Raw genomic sequence first — 15816 nt, forward strand, 5'->3', positions numbered from 1 at the left:
TGCTGTCCATTTGTAGCTTGATTAATAGACTGCAGGTGTGTTGCGAGTCAAATGGTATAATTAAACAAGCATTGTGTCCTGGATGGTCATATGATATCACTGATCTTAAACTGCATTTCTGCCAGAATTATCAATGGGTATCCTCACTTAAACAAACTAAAAATAATGAGCTGTATGTAAATAAATGGATGAATAATTTGAACTTAAATAAAAATAAAGAGAGTCATAATACTGATAATATTAAAGGGAAATTCTTACTGGTGAACATTAAATGATGGGATGAATAGACAAATAAATAAAATAAAATCATATAGAAATAAAGCGTGCTGGTAATGATCATATAAATGATGTTCATGATTGGAAAAAACGGGGGGGGGGGGGGGGGGGAGAATGAATAAACAAATGAATGAGCTGACATAGCTACTACAAATAATGTCATCCACTAGATATAAGATATGTCGTGTTTGCGTTGTCCTAAGATAAAATCACTAAATGTATCCTATAACCAAACTTGATAAAATGGCATCACTGCTGATGCGAATTTCCCTAATATGTACATACAAGGGTATGTCATGATGCTGAACAAAAAACTGGAATTCATAGGGGAAATAAAAACTAGTCTATACCTTGAAACCTAAATGTCCCATTTCCCTATAGATACATCAACAACATCCATATCATAGGATGTTTTGACATAATATTACTAAGTACCAAATGCAATTATGACTCCACCCTTATGGGGGGCATTCACTAGACGATTTTATCCCTGTCCAACCTCCTAACGATTTTCCCTTGAAGTTTTCCTTGAAATTTGATCTTCCACTCTGAACAATTTGCAAAAGATTTGCAAAAGATCTAACGATAAACTATGTTGTTTCAATGTGATTGAGAGCTTTCAGCTATAGTGGTTCATCGTTTGATCATTCAACTTGAACGATGTGTAAACAATTTGTAAGCAATCAAGTGAAATTGACCTGCATGTTCAGTCGATGGAGGAGACGATCAAACGACCAGCGGGAGCGCGCATCGTACATCGTTAGAAACAATTACTGCACGATTTGCAAACGATGTTTGAACGATTATCGAACGATTTTTATCATTATCGTTCAACTTTATCGTCTAGTGGATACCCCCCTTTAGGTTTCCAGGTATAGACTAGTTTTTATTTCCCCTATAAATGCCAGTTTTTTTGTTCAGCATCATGACATACCCTTGTATGTACATATTAGGGAAATTAGCATCAGCAGTGATGCCATTTTATCAAGTTTGGTTATAGGATACATTTAGTGATTTTATCTTAGGACAACGCAAACACGACATATCTTATAATATCTAGTGGATGACATTATTTGTAGTAGCTATGTCAGCTCATTCATTTGTTTATTCATTCCCCCCCCCCCCCCCCCGTTTTTTCCAATCATGAACATCATTTATATGATCATTACCAGCACGCTTTATTTCTATATGATTTTATTTTATTTATTTGTCTATTCATCCCATCATTTAATGTTCACCAGTAAGAATTTCCCTTTAATATTATCAGTATTATGACTCTCTTTATTTTTATTTAAGTTCAAATTATTCATCCATTTATTTTTACATACAGCTCATTATTTTTAGTTTGTTTAAGTGAGGATACCCATTGATAATTCTGGCAGAAATGCAGTTTAAGATCAGTGATATCATGTGACCATCCAGGACACAACGCTTGTTTAATTATACCATTTGACTCGCAACACACCTGCAGTCTATTAATCAAGCTACAAATGGACAGCAGTAACAACTCATCAGAACTCCTTGACAAAGGCGGAAGCCGAAACGCGTTTGGGGACATCACACACCGCAGTCAGGCACTTGTCTCCAGCTGTTTGCCCACACCAGTGAGACCTGCTTTTCCAGCATATGACGAGGCAGCCACAAGGTTTTACCCGGACCGCGTATATCCCAGACGACACCCGAAGGAAGATAAGAGCCGGCAAGGAGAAGGAGCGGCCGCCTGGCAACCACTGAGGGAGGTAAGTGTCCTGTTTATTGAAGGGGCGCAGCAGTGACTGCTCAGGTTCACCGGAGCTTTTGCTGCTGTGTCCCCTCCATTCAGACGTGTAGGCTTCCTCCGTGTCCCGTGACGCGGGTGGGTGGCTGGATCACCCGGCTGCACGCCCGCACTCACACACACGGCAAGCCGACAGTCACGTCCAGGACCCAGCCCCCAGAGTGTGTAGCCGTACTCCCTCTCTGGGAAGACACCCCCGGGGCACCGACCTGTGAATCATCACCCAGCGGGACGCCGCTGCTACGGTTTTTTTTTTAGACTTTGGGATTACCATTCTACTATTACTGCTTGATTCCCCCCTTTTTGCCTCATCCCTCCACACCTGTGACCCACCGTGGTCACTATCCATACAGCTGATCATCATCAGTACATTTGACCTATGTTATGTCATTCATGATTTGTGATTTATTGTGATTTTGTTTGTGCCACAATCCCACATACTCACTACCGTCATCGCATTAGTGAGGTCTTTTTGTTGGTTTAATTACTCTAGTGCTGGGATAGTTTTTCCCATTTTTTTGATACAGTAAACATTGATATGTTCATAATTACTCCTTTGTACTGTTGCATCATTTGACATGCAGCTTTGGATTTAACCCATTAGAGCGATTTTTTGTTTCAAGCACACACTGACTGCACATGGTGTAGCGCTCCGAATATTCTTTTGTTATTTACCTTAGAAAAAGCTTACAGGAGCAGCATATAATCCGACGTTTCGGTCCTACATAATGGACCTTTGTCAAGAATCAAAGTGCAAATGATACATAGAACATATATATACCCTCCCCAATTAATCAGTTCCCACCCTCCAATAACAAGGACAAGATTAATCAACAATTACAAACATTAATACACACACACACAAGATAATCAGCAGCCACAGTATATCACCTTTGATAGATCAGAGAAGTTCAAACATACCGCAGGACACATGCTGACTGCTGGCGTGCGTTCCACCAGCATGTGTTTCCCAGAGTGTGGAGCGCAGCGCAGCACGTTGCCAAGGCAACCAAAAAGCATTTCCTGTTGGATCAAAGCATAGTAGCGCCGAGTGCCCAGCGCTGATTAGCGTGCCAGCAAGATCTATTTCCTATTCTCTAGAACGCAAAATCGCGTTACCATGGTGACCAAACAACACTATAGATCAAAATAACAGATCTGCTAGTCTAGCACATATCAAATACATTTTAAAGCAAAATCAGTAATATATATAATATCTACTTAACGCTGGCAAGGCTATAACCAATCCCTACTGTTTCATAATAAAGGTCACAACATTACACGCTAGCGAAGTACTCCATTGGTACTGATAATAAAACCAAGACCGCACAGTAAATCAATTACAAACATTAATACACACACAAGATAATCAGCAGCCACAGTATATCACCTTTGATAGATCAGAGAAATACAAACATACCGCAGGACACACGCTAACTGCTGGTGTGCGTTCCACCAGCATGTGTTTCCCCTAGTGTGGAGCACAACGCAGCGCGTTACCAAGGCAACCAAAAATCATTTCCTGTTGGATCAAAGCATAGCAGCGCCGAATGCCCAGCGCTGATTAGCGTGCTGATTATATCCCCCCACCACACATACATACACACACACTAACAAAAAACAAAGACTTTTATTGTGCAAATATTATTTATTCCAATTAAAAAAACCGCATCTTTAATGCTCCTGTTCATCCATTTATAACATTTTCCCACAAGCATTTTTTCCCACCTTCCTCACAGGCAGATGTGTGAAAAACTAGTTAATTAATGCTGAAGAGAACACAGAAATGTATTCCCTGCTTTACATGTGGCTAGCCACATTCAACGAAGCAATGAGGAAACTAAACACTTGCTGGAAATTATATTTGACAGATATTGTTTTGGAGGCAGTGGTAGAGCTACTGCCATAGAGCCCGGAGCAGAGTTGAGCCCGGCAATGTCAGATCACCCGCACGAGGGCTCCGCGCACCACTCTCCTGCTGCTCAATGAAGCCCCAAAGAGTAAGTGGGGCTTCATAGAGCACCATAAGAAGCACCAAATTATGCTCTGGGGCTCAGCTCAAACTCTTTTTATGCCAATATGTTTTACACCAGAAGACACAGTCATTTTGTAGTGTTGGTGAGTGATCTCAGATTTTATAAAGGAAATGGCTACTCACTATAAAACAATCTTTGGTATAAAAGAGGGAAAGACAAAAGGAAGAGGAATTCATTAGAGCATGAACGTGATCGGTTTTACAAACACCAAGAGTTCCAGTTGAGTGGATTGTTAAACATGTGTTTCTTTTCCCACCACAAGGCAAGCAATTATTAAGCTAATCATTCTATACGCAGTCATTACAACAGGTGCTTTTTCTGTTTAATCTTCTGAAAACAACATCTGGATAAGATCAGTTTTAAGGCATTCCTCTTCTGTCAGCTTCTGCGGCTGAAAGATAAAAAATGCGCTTTCAGTCTACAGGATTTTTAATAGCGTTACAGCAGTATACAAGATAGATTGGTGTGTTTACCAACTGTAAATTACTAGCAGATAGTAGTGACAGGTGTTTTAAATGAATCCATCCTTCTGTGATCGCCCTGACTTTTACATGACTGATGTTGTGACATGTATTCTGTTGAATTACACCATGAGTCCTCCCCAAATCAAAGAGAAGCTTTTGAGAAAAGTTATTACAAGCATTCTGTATTACAAGAACATTTGGCCACTAGGGGGATTTTTGTATAAGTAACAGTTCATCTAGGTCAAAGAGTCGACACTCAACCAGTTGATCGCGTTGGCCCACCCAGCAGCGTCCAATAAGAATCAGTGTGATTCTTACTGGCTGCTGCGCCGACCAGAAGGTGCGGCTGTAACTATGACAGCAGTAGCCAATAAGAATCAGGCTAATTCTTACTGGCTGAGGATTTCACATGTAAGAGCCTCTATTGCGCTGGTGCCAGACCTGAGTTAAGGAGGGGCATGGCCATCTCGAAGGAACCAAAAGAGGGCGCAGTACTACACCTTGTAGGAGGACCGATCAAAATTGGTGGGCCTGCACAGTGGCTGCTGCTGGACTGCTGGTGTCGCCCACGACTGATAGCAGGGAAGGACAGCTCCTCTCTCTCAGACAGGTCAGTATTCTGTGTGGGGCTGGGCAATTTAATGTACATGTATGTTTTATTTTTTTTATGTGAGGGCCAATTTTTTAGTTTTATTTTTTTTTTACCTGTGGGGGGGGACATTGCATTGGGTTTTTGCTGTGAAGGCCAATGTTTGTGTTTTGTTTACTGTGGGGGCCAATGCGTGATTTCAGCAGGACAGTCTCCACACCCCTTGCTGCGAGGTCAAGCCCCTTTTTTGCACACCACGCCCCCTTTTTCTGTAGATCACAAAAGATTTTTAGCTGTATAAGTAGATTGCAGAGTACAAAAGTCTGGCCACTGACGCCTGATCTAGGGTTTTGAGTCTTGTGTCACTACGAGCAGTGGCAATTGCTGAGTTCTTTGTGTTCATAGAGCATGATTCAGAGTTGTACGTTATTCCGATACTTTTGCAGTTGGCCGATGTTGTTATAACAGCGCATGCATCCTGATGCCTCTGCAATGTTGCTCACACACAGGGTTTAGTTGCAAAGCGATTGACAGTTATGGGCCGTTTGTGGGTGGTAACGGAGGGGTGGTTAGGAAAACATGGATGTGTTGCAATCACTTTATAGGAGTGTCGGATTCAGTGACTGCGTCCATTGTACACAGCTTCACTGGTGCCGGTTCCATCGCCTATTCTGCAGAACCATAGGTTTACTCAGAAGGCTAATGATCAACTGATCTGCGACCGATGCTGCAACTTTGCAAGGAAATGTTTGGATTTGCAAAGAGGCAGGTGGGAGTCTCACATCTCCCGGCGGCTGCGATAGAGATATATATATACACATCTTTAAGAGCCGTACTAACGAGTTTCCAACAGCACACAGCACTGGAAATTAGTAATGGGCAGGACAAAAGGTAGTTAGACACCAAGTACTAATATAGTATTCAGGTATTTCAGGGCAGGAGTCGTGGTGTACAATATATGGATTAATGGGAATAAAAGGAATGAGGTGTTATCCTCAAGTCCACTTTCTATTATTCATGCGCATTGCGTTCCCTGGACAGTACACACAGGAAATATATATAGAGAAGAGGCTTACCGTTCCAACCTTAGCCAGAGTGGGAACACCAGTTAATTTTAAGTTTTGTTTGAAGTCATTGCTTGGGTCCTTCCACCTGCAAGAAACAAATCGTGGAAAAACCAATGAGATGCAGCCAAAGTTTAAATCTACACTAGTAGTCTCCAAAATGCAAGGTAAACATTATGGGTCTGATAGAGAGTATATCTTGCGTGTTTCTGCACTGCGTTTACAGTTTACACAAGTACAGGCGATGCATAGTCTTACCCATCTCAAATGCACCTCTACTGATAATTGAAGGGGCTACAACGGGCCAGTCTCACATAGGCTTGTAGAGTGTAGGCTCTCGGGACTGGGCCCTTTTCTCTCTCAGTTCTTCCCTTGCACTATCTTCATCACCAGTGCTCTTTGTCTATTGTCTCCTTCGGCGACTGTGACACTATCTGCTCACCTATGTGATGGGTACAGGATCATGGAGAGCTGTTGTGCCTTCCCCTGTAAGTCATCACTGCCTCTTGACTCTGGCTATAACAAGTTGCCCTTCCCCTGTCCTTACCTGCCTATGATTTTATTGCAATGTTTGTATTCATGCAATGGTTCACTGTTGTGCATTGTATTTAAGTTTTTAGGTCTACCTTTTGTACGAGGCTGCATATACTGTGTGGTGATAATAATAATAATAATAATAATAATAAGATTATTATTATTATAAGGGCCTGATTCAGAGATTTTCACAAATCTTATATTTACGCGATATTTATCTTATATTTTCGAGCGATTGTTTGCCAAATTGGGCATGCGCAGAAGTCACTGTGCATGTGCAGCGATTACACTCGTACAGAGGAACAACTAGTAAAGTGAGTAACAGGTAGTCAGCGTTTGTGGGTGGTAAAAGGGGGAGTGGGGGGGGGCCGCAGATGCCGTTTCATGAGCGTGCATAAATTAACCATTGCAAAATCCTTAACAGCACGAGAGCTCTCAGGACCTTATTCAGAGGCGGCCGTACGGTCTACGACCGCACGGCCGCCTCGATGTTTTGCCAGTGCGCATGCGCACGAGGGAGCCGGCTCCCTCGTGCGCATGCGTGAGACCCGCTACGACCGACAGCGCTGGTCGTAGCGGGTCTCTCTCCAAAGGGGGCGAGCTGTCGATGTTGATTGACAGCTCGCCCCGTTTGGAAGGCGGGCCCGGGGGGGTGGCAGCCCAAACGGAGGCGTTCCCATGGGAACGCCTGCCGTTTGGGGGAGGCCCCACTGACATCACTAGTGATGTCAGTGGAGAGCTTCCGGCTCTGACAGAGCCAGAAGCTCTCTGGGTCTTACGACAAGTGAGACCCTACCCTAGGGTCTCGTCGTAAGCCCCGATTGTCGCGATGGTCTCTGACCATCGCGACCATCACCCGAGCGGTCATTAGGCTGTGGGTTAACACCCACAGCTCTAACGACCGCAACAGAGGCGGGCGGTCAGGATGCAAGTGACCGCCCAGTTTCTGAGCGACCGCTTGCATCCTCCGACCGCCTCTGAATGAGGCCCTCAGTGTGTCAGGAGAGCTGCAGTGTTTGAGGCGCAACTCCCTCAAATGGCCCCTGCCATCAATCACTTTGACAATAAATCTACTCTGCAATTACAAGATTATTACGTCACATGCACAGTGCTACTCGGACGCATGCACAGACCATCGATAATCACTCAACCGTGTAAATATCGCAATTGCATCCATCTCTGAATCTGGTCCTCTGTTTTTAACATCCACTGAAGTGGTGAATGGAGCTGTAAAGCTAAAGTACAGTGAGCATAAGTGTGCTGATGTGCAGTCAGTAATTATGTTGCTGTAATAAAATCTATCTGCGGTCTGCCCCGACGGCGGACCAACTGTAGGAAGACTTTGAGATGCAGAGCCCATTCCCCGGGATGAAAATCCTGATGACTGAGGTAATCCGCTTCCCAGTTGATCACCCCTGGGGTAAAGATTGCGGAGATGGCCTCAACGTGTCTTTTCGCCCACTGTAATATGTGGCTGGCCTCACGCATTGCCATGCAACTGCGCCCCCCCCCTCTGCCGGTTGATGTACGCCACTGCTGTGGCATTGTCGGATTGCACTCAAACCTGCAACCCTAGCAGAATGGGAGCTGCCGCTAACCGTGCGTTGTTAACCGATCGGAGTTCGAGAATGTTGATTGGCAAGAGGGACTCCTGCCGAGACCAACGCCCTTGGAATTGGTTGTCCAGGATCACTGTTCCTCATCAGCGAAGACTGGCATCTGCAGTTAGCAGGATCCAATTCCAGATGCCGAAATGACAACCAGTCACAAGGTGGTCTGTCCGGAGCCACCAGATCAGAAAAATGCGGGCTTGACTGTGCATCTGCAGATGTGATCCTGACCATTGGGATAGAAGATCTAACTGGAAAGGCCTGGAATGAATTCTGCCGAACTGGATGGCTTCGACGGATGCCACCATCTTCCCTAGAAGCCGGATGCAAAAGGTGTACAGACATCCTTTTTAGCTTGAGAACGAAGCGAACCAATTCCTGAATGGCTAGCGCCTTATCCAGAGGAAGGAATACTCATAGTAAGGCTGTGTGTAGAATTATCCAGAGGAACTGAAGCCGCCAATATGGTACCAGCTGTGACTTCTGGTAGTTGACAATCCAGCCGTGGTGTATGAGGATCTGATGTCCGCCGACTGGGCCTTGATGAGCAGGTTATCCAGGTGTGAGCGCACCCGGAAAGGGGACATGGGCACGAAAATAAGGGGACGCACCCCCTTTTCGTCACTCTCGGGGGCGCGCCCGACACTTACGGACATGCCGGGCTGCCCCCAAGCGCTGCTGACTCAGTGTATGGATGCTGGGCGCATGCGCCCGGCATCCATTCACCAGTGGTGACTGATGCGCCGCTATTTACCCCACCTGAGGGACACTGCGACCCACGGGTGGGGACGGCAGTTGGCAGGCTGTTTTAGCAGGTCTCTGCTAAGAGGGGTAGGATGCATTCTGCCCTTTTAAAAATAAAAAAACAGGCAGGGCGCGGCGCCCCGCTAAGATACTACAGATAAGGGACAAGGGGGCTGATTCATTATGGATCGCAACTGCGAATGCAATAGCGATTACACACGCAGTTCAACTGCAATAGTTTGCTAATCCATTGCGATCGCTATGCCGTCGCAGCACAACATACGGACGCCCACTTTACCTTACACATTTCCGTAATGTTTAACAAAGCTGTGAAACAATCGGTACAACCGAGTACCATCGCAGCCTCACGCACACTTACACAAGGTCAGACCTTACTCAGAAATTGCTAACTTCATCGCATGCTATGAGACCTCAGGCTGCGTATGGCATCGCACTGGCTAACGCCCCTGCAATGGCGTTGAGATGCACTGACACGCCTGCATTTCGCCGACCCCCCCCACCCACAAATGGCACTTCCTGTCAGTCACTCTGCGACGGCTCTGAGTAGTCACTGCGATCGCAGTGGCTGTTTGTGCACACACACTGCGATGCATACGCAGAACGCAACAATTGACAGTTTGCGTGCGTATTAGCAACTGCGATCCTTGCTGAATCAGGCCCAATGTTCACTCCCTGAGAGCCAAAATGAGAAATCATCACTGCCATCACCTTGGTGAAGACCCTGGAAGCCGATGACAGGCCAAAAGTCAAGACTTGAAACTGGTAATGAGAGTCCTTGTTGGCAAACCGGAGGAATGCTTGGTGTGGTTTCCAGATGGGGATGTGTAAATACCCATCCTTGATGTCCAGGGATACCATGTACTCCGCCCCTGCCAACCCCGCAATGACGGAATGAAGGGATTCCATCTATAATCTGTGAAAGGGATAAGTAGAGATTCAAGGATTTGAGATTCAAGATAGGTCTGACTGACCCATCCAGCTTTGGAACCACAACAAGTCCTTTGGGGAGCCGAAAACCCGAATAAAAACTTTGGAGTCTAGTAGCCTATCGCAGAACTAGTTGTTTCAGGGGGATCGACTGGAAGGCCTGTGGTGAGAAAATGAACTGGAGGAGTGAAAGAAAAAAAAAAAAAAAAAAAACTAACTAACTATCTTGTTAACCCTGGGACACAAAATTCCGAACCCTAGAGTCAGAACAAGTGTGGAACCAAACTTCCGTAAACCTCAAAAAGGTGGACACCCACCTTGAGATCCCCTAGGTGGAATGGGATCCCATCATGCCACTGGTTTGTCTACTGGCTTGGGGTCCGGACGACAGGAACTTGAGGCCTAACGTCCTCTTGAACGACCTCCTCTAACTGCAGAGGACGTACCTCTTGGCCCAAAAGGAAGAACTTTTTTTTTTTTTTAAACAATAATTCTTATTGAATTTTTGTTCTTTTTTTCCAAACAAAAAATAAGGGGTACAGAAAAAGAGAGAATGGAAAGAAAAAACATGGGGTGGGGGGGGGGGGGTACAGGCAAATATCAGTCAAAAAAAAAAAAAATCAAAAAACATCACATTAAGCCAGAAAACAAATCAAAATCAGTGTTTGACATACACAAATAGTAGAGAACACTCCACAACTTCAAAAGACAAACAATAATACAAAACCTATCAAAACCTTGAAATATCAATGTGTGGTTATTGGAAGGCATGGACCCACTGTGATAAAATCATGGCAGCTGAACCACTTTACCACTGGCGAGTTAGCGGAAGAAGAATTTGGGGCAGTTCAAAGTTTCCATCCGGAAACTATAATTTATTTTGGACTTTATAGCTGCCCTGGTAGCAATAAGTACATAAAAATATCTGTGGTGAACTGGGACATCATCCTGGAATATATGTAAGAGAGCAGTGGAGGGGGGCAGAAACAGCCGCAGACCGGTAACCTTCAGGATCAAATCCCTTACCACCAACCAAAGGGGGCGTATAGTAGGGCAATTCCAGAAAATATGAAACATCTCACCAACTTGACCACATGCACGCCAACACAAATTAGATTGGGAAGGCCAAATTTTGTGTAATCTATCGGAGGTCAAATAAATGCGACAGAGCAATTTCATATACATTTCAATATGTGAAATGCATCTAGACATTTTAAATACAGAAAAGAAAAGTTTGGACCATACATGCAAGTCTAAACATATATTTAGGTGGTACAGGTTGAGTCTCCCATATCCAAATATTCCAAAATATGGAATATTTTTGGCATGACTCAGATAATGAAATCTTTGATTTTTGATGGTTCAATGTACACAAACTTTGTCTAAGGCACAAATGATTAAAAATATTGTATAAAATTACCTTCAGGCTGTATGTATAAGGTGTATATGAAAGAAATGAATTTCATTTCTGTACACAAACTTTGTTTGAGCCACAAACTTATTGAAAATATTGTATAAAATTACCTGCAGGCTGTGTGTATAAGGTGTATATCACATAAATGCATTCTGTGAGTATATTTGGGTCCCATTCCCAAGATATTTCATTATGGTATGCAATTATTCCAAAATACAGAATATTCCGTTATCCAAAATAGCCCTGGTCCCAAGCATTTTGGATATGGGAGACTCAACCTGTATTCCCATTCAATAATGGCTGGTGACTTATTTGGTTCTTCCGCTGTAAGTATGAGAGAGTACTAAAAAGATATACCTCCTTTGCGAGAGATTAAAGATATATGTTAAAAAATATGGGGAGGAATCATACCCGTCGAGCCTACTAAGTGAGGAAAGGATTGAATCCAGTGCCTGACTTGAAGGAATTTATAGAAATCTGTAGAGGGGATGGAGAAGCTAGCCTGTAATTGGGTGAAAGAAAGGAAGATATTATTTATAAAGAGGTCAGGTGCCAGGGGGAACAGGTTTAAATTTGGGATTAAATATGATAAACCTTGAATAGAAAGGTGGAGAGATGGCAGGTTAAATTGTAGAAGGGCAGATAGGCTATCCCACGCTTTGAGAGAAGCTAGTGTCGCCCTGGACAAAGATTTTAAAGAGACTCTAGAACTGGATGGAATCCAGAGTAAGTCGCAAAGGGGGAATTTGCCTAACATATCACTTTCCAGCCTAACCCAGGGTTTAAGGTGAAGAACATTCGACCAATCACTAAGCTGATCGATCAAGCACGCAGCTTGATAGAGTGCTAGATTGGGGTAAGCCAAGCCCCCAGATGATCTAGACAAAAAGGAAGGACTTTTAAAAAGGAACGACGCAGTGCCGGTGCAGAGGAAGGTAAAAAAATACTCTTGCCACCTGTGGCCAGAGAAATCCACTTGTTCAACCCTGGACCAAACCGTACATCACCTGTAAATGGAAGGTTTTCTACAGCGTGCTTAGACTCAGCGTCTGCTTGCCAAGTACGAAGCCACAGGGCAAATCGAGCTGCCACTTTTGAAGCAAAAGATTCTGGAGTCTTCCTGACCAATATCTCTGGAGGCCTCACCCAGAACACAGCCGAATCATGAATATGTTCGGCAAAAGAGATAAGATCCGCTCGCGGAGTATTAGACTCCAGTCCCTCCGCCAATTGTTCAGCCCATTTTGCGACTGCCTTGTTAATTCAGGAGCCGACCCAGGACAGTCTGAGTAGGGCACCGGCAGCAATATAGATGGACTTGAGAGTAGTTTACAATTGCCGCTCAGAGCTTTCCTTCAAGGCTGTAGCTCCTGGGACTGGAAGCGTAGTCTTCTTCGATAGACTGAGTAATCCACAGGCTTTTCCCATTTACTTCTGTAATCTAAGAGAAAGGGTTAGAGAAAGCAAAAATGCAGCGGTAGCTGAAACTTCCTATCTGGAGGTTTCCAAGCTGACGCCATCTGCTCATCTAACTGGAGGGAAACAGGTCACAATAGTGAGTTTTACCCAAATCTGCGCAAGGTAACAATATTGCTTCCCCAAATAAAGCAACACCATCTTTAGTAAACAAATGAGAACAAAGATTAGTAGTTGGTTGAAACTACTTGTTATTTATAAAAAAAAAAAAAAAAAAAAAAAAAAAAAAAATGTGCCTTATATTAATTTGGAGATAGGAATAATTGTTTACCCAAGGGAAATAATACCATTTATTCCACAATAAAACATTTGACATAAGAAACAAACATGTTAAAAACATCCAAATTACATAATTATTTCATATTTTTGGTTAACAGACAGAGGGGTATGGTTCCAATTGACAGCCTCTCACCAATATTCGATGCTGCAGTGGGCTGGTGCTATGAATTAGCATGGGGAAGAGCGTTAAAATCTGCCACCTCCTAACAGCGACAGCACCGCGCTGTCACTAAGCCCAGCCAAAACATCCACCATCCTGTTACTCACCATACGGCTGCGGCCGGGTGCTGGGCTGAGAGGGCAGCCTGGAACCCGGACACAAGCCGATTTCAGTTGTGGCAGAGACAGTAGCGCAAAGTAGGGACCCCTTCTCCAGGTTAACATAAGGGCTGGAGAGAGTCCCACTGTGCACCGGCTCTCGCAGGCACATTTCTAAAACTGGGGCTGATGTGGCATAGAGGGGGGAGGAGCCAGTCACACTTTTAGATTATTTAAAGTGACCGGCTCTACTCAACCACCATCTATACCGCCAGTGTCTTGAGTGCCAGTGTTCTCTAGTGAATTAAGAAGAAATCCAGATTCCGTTGGGTAAGTGAACTTTGTCAATTAAGCACAGTCTTCAGTGCTGTCTGCATCCTCCTTCTTTGAGGTTAATGCGGGCAGGGAAACCACTGGGGTGCTGAAGGTACAGGCTGTTCCCGCGGTGATCACCAATGTCAGTTGGGGGAGCGTGTACTTGTCCTTGGCCTGCAGTGTGGTGCTCTGCCGGGCTATTCTTGTAAAGTGGGTATAGTGTCTCAGTGCAAGGTTTTCTCACTTGTGTCTCTGCCTCCTGGTGGATTCCTCAGGGATGACTTTCTCCTGGTGGTCCCAGTCTTTAATAGCCACGTCTCCAATTGTGATTGGAATGTAGTAGACAAGTCATAGTTCAGTTGGTCATGTTCGTTGTTGAATGCCCGCAGTGTTTGTACATAGTTATAAAAAAAAATCCCCTATCAGTATGTTTGGCATCTCATACTGTGTATCCTTGTTGAAAAGTGACAATTAGGATCTGATTGGTTGATACTTTATCTCTCTCCAAGGATTAATACATTGGGGGTGAATCAAGGTCCCACACATTGCTATTGCAGCTGCTACCATGGTAGCAGCTGCTGCAATAGCGCCTGCTGCACGCATTACTGTTCTGAGCTGCGTCTATAGACGCAGCATCAGAACATCTGCGTGATCCTCTCTCCCGGTTTTAGTGAGCATGGGGTATAATGTTTGGAACTTTTCTGTAAACTATAGCTGGGTGGTTCCAAGCAGTGGACAGAAGAATTTGTATTTTTTCACAATTTGCCAGTGTTTGCTGATTATTCTTTTTATTGCTGTAGATGTGTCGGAGTAGGGTTGTTTACAGTTGTTAACATAAGAATAGGGAGACAAACAAGATAAGTGTTTCTTCTTTATACACTTTGTCTACCTCTGCTTCCTAATAATTTTTGTCGAGGGATTCTTGTTTCATTCTTCGTCCTTCTACATCAGGGGTGTCAAACATGCGGCCCTCCAGCTGCTGTCGAACTACATATTCCAGCATGCCCTGTCATGGTTTTAGCATGCCCCAATAGCAAAACTTTGGCAGTGCATGCTGGGATGTGTAGTTCCACATGTTTGACACCCCTGTTCTACATAGTCTTCAACCTCTGTGCAGTTGTGTCTGGCTTGTGGGAATGCTTTGCAGCCAGTTTTCCTGAGGATTGCTTGATGAAAAGATAAAACTGCTGACATCTACACGTTTGTGATACATCTTGTTATTATCACATCTTTTATGAAGATTTCTAGGTCCAAAAACTCAATGGCCCTCATTCAGAGGCGCTCGTTCTGAATGTGGGCGGCCGCTTGTATTTAGCAGTGCGGCCTCCTGGTCGCTAGCTAAGCTGTGGGTTACCACCCACAGCTTTAGCGACAGACTAGGTTGATGGTCGCGATGGTCAAGACCATCGGGGCTTGGGACGAGACCCTAAGGTTGGGTCTCGGCAACCGCAATCCCCAGGGAGCTTCCTGCTCTGATCGAGCAGGAAGCTCCCCACTAACATCACTGCTGTCAGTGCCGCCCACAAAACGGCAGGCGTTCCTTAAGGAATGCCTCCGTTTGTGAAACCACCCCCCCACCATGCCTACAAAACGGGTCGAGCTGTCGCTCACTATCGACAGCCGCCCCTTTTGTAGTGAGCTCCGGAGCGAGAGAATTTCTCTCGCACTCAGAGGCTTGCGCACGCGCTGTGCGGCCGCTGCGCATGCGCAGGACCTAAACATCGACCCGCTTGCGAGCGGGTCTGAATGAGGTCCAATGTGTGTTTTTGGCTTTGGTTGGTGGTGAGAAATCTGATATTAAGCTATCCACATGTAGACTCCATGTTGTAACAAGATGGTATTCTATGCCTTTAAGTATTCATAAGAGAAAATGACAGAATACTCTTAAGAGGGTTTTTTGCTGACCTTCATAGAATCAGAGCATTGGAATGTGAGAAATGCTAATGTGTTATTGTTATTTAACGGTTTGATAATTGGTTTCTTTGGTTGGTATCAGTATTGTCCCTTGATACACCTTGTGAGCTTTTTACTT

The 15816-nt window shown here is 44.5% G+C and overlaps 1 protein-coding gene across 1 annotated transcript in view; it reads right to left on the reverse strand.

Moving 5' to 3' along the window:
• Positions 1–3693: 3693 nt before the first annotated feature.
• Positions 3694–15816, reverse strand: part of TXNDC17 (thioredoxin domain containing 17) — a 28379-nt gene continuing 16256 nt past the window's right edge. The window contains exons 3-4 of the mRNA XM_088477823.1: positions 6219–6294; positions 3694–4480 (exon numbers count right to left, since the gene is read on the reverse strand). Of these exons, the coding sequence (XP_088333949.1) occupies positions 4412–4480; positions 6219–6294 (145 nt within the window). The 3' untranslated portion in view covers positions 3694–4411. The remainder of the gene's footprint in view (positions 4481–6218; positions 6295–15816) is intronic.

This window comes from Taudactylus pleione, unplaced genomic scaffold (genome assembly GCF_031769625.1).
Source record: "Taudactylus pleione unplaced genomic scaffold, aTauple2 ptg000203l, whole genome shotgun sequence".
In the NCBI taxonomy this organism is placed as follows: domain Eukaryota; kingdom Metazoa; phylum Chordata; class Amphibia; order Anura; family Myobatrachidae; genus Taudactylus; species Taudactylus pleione.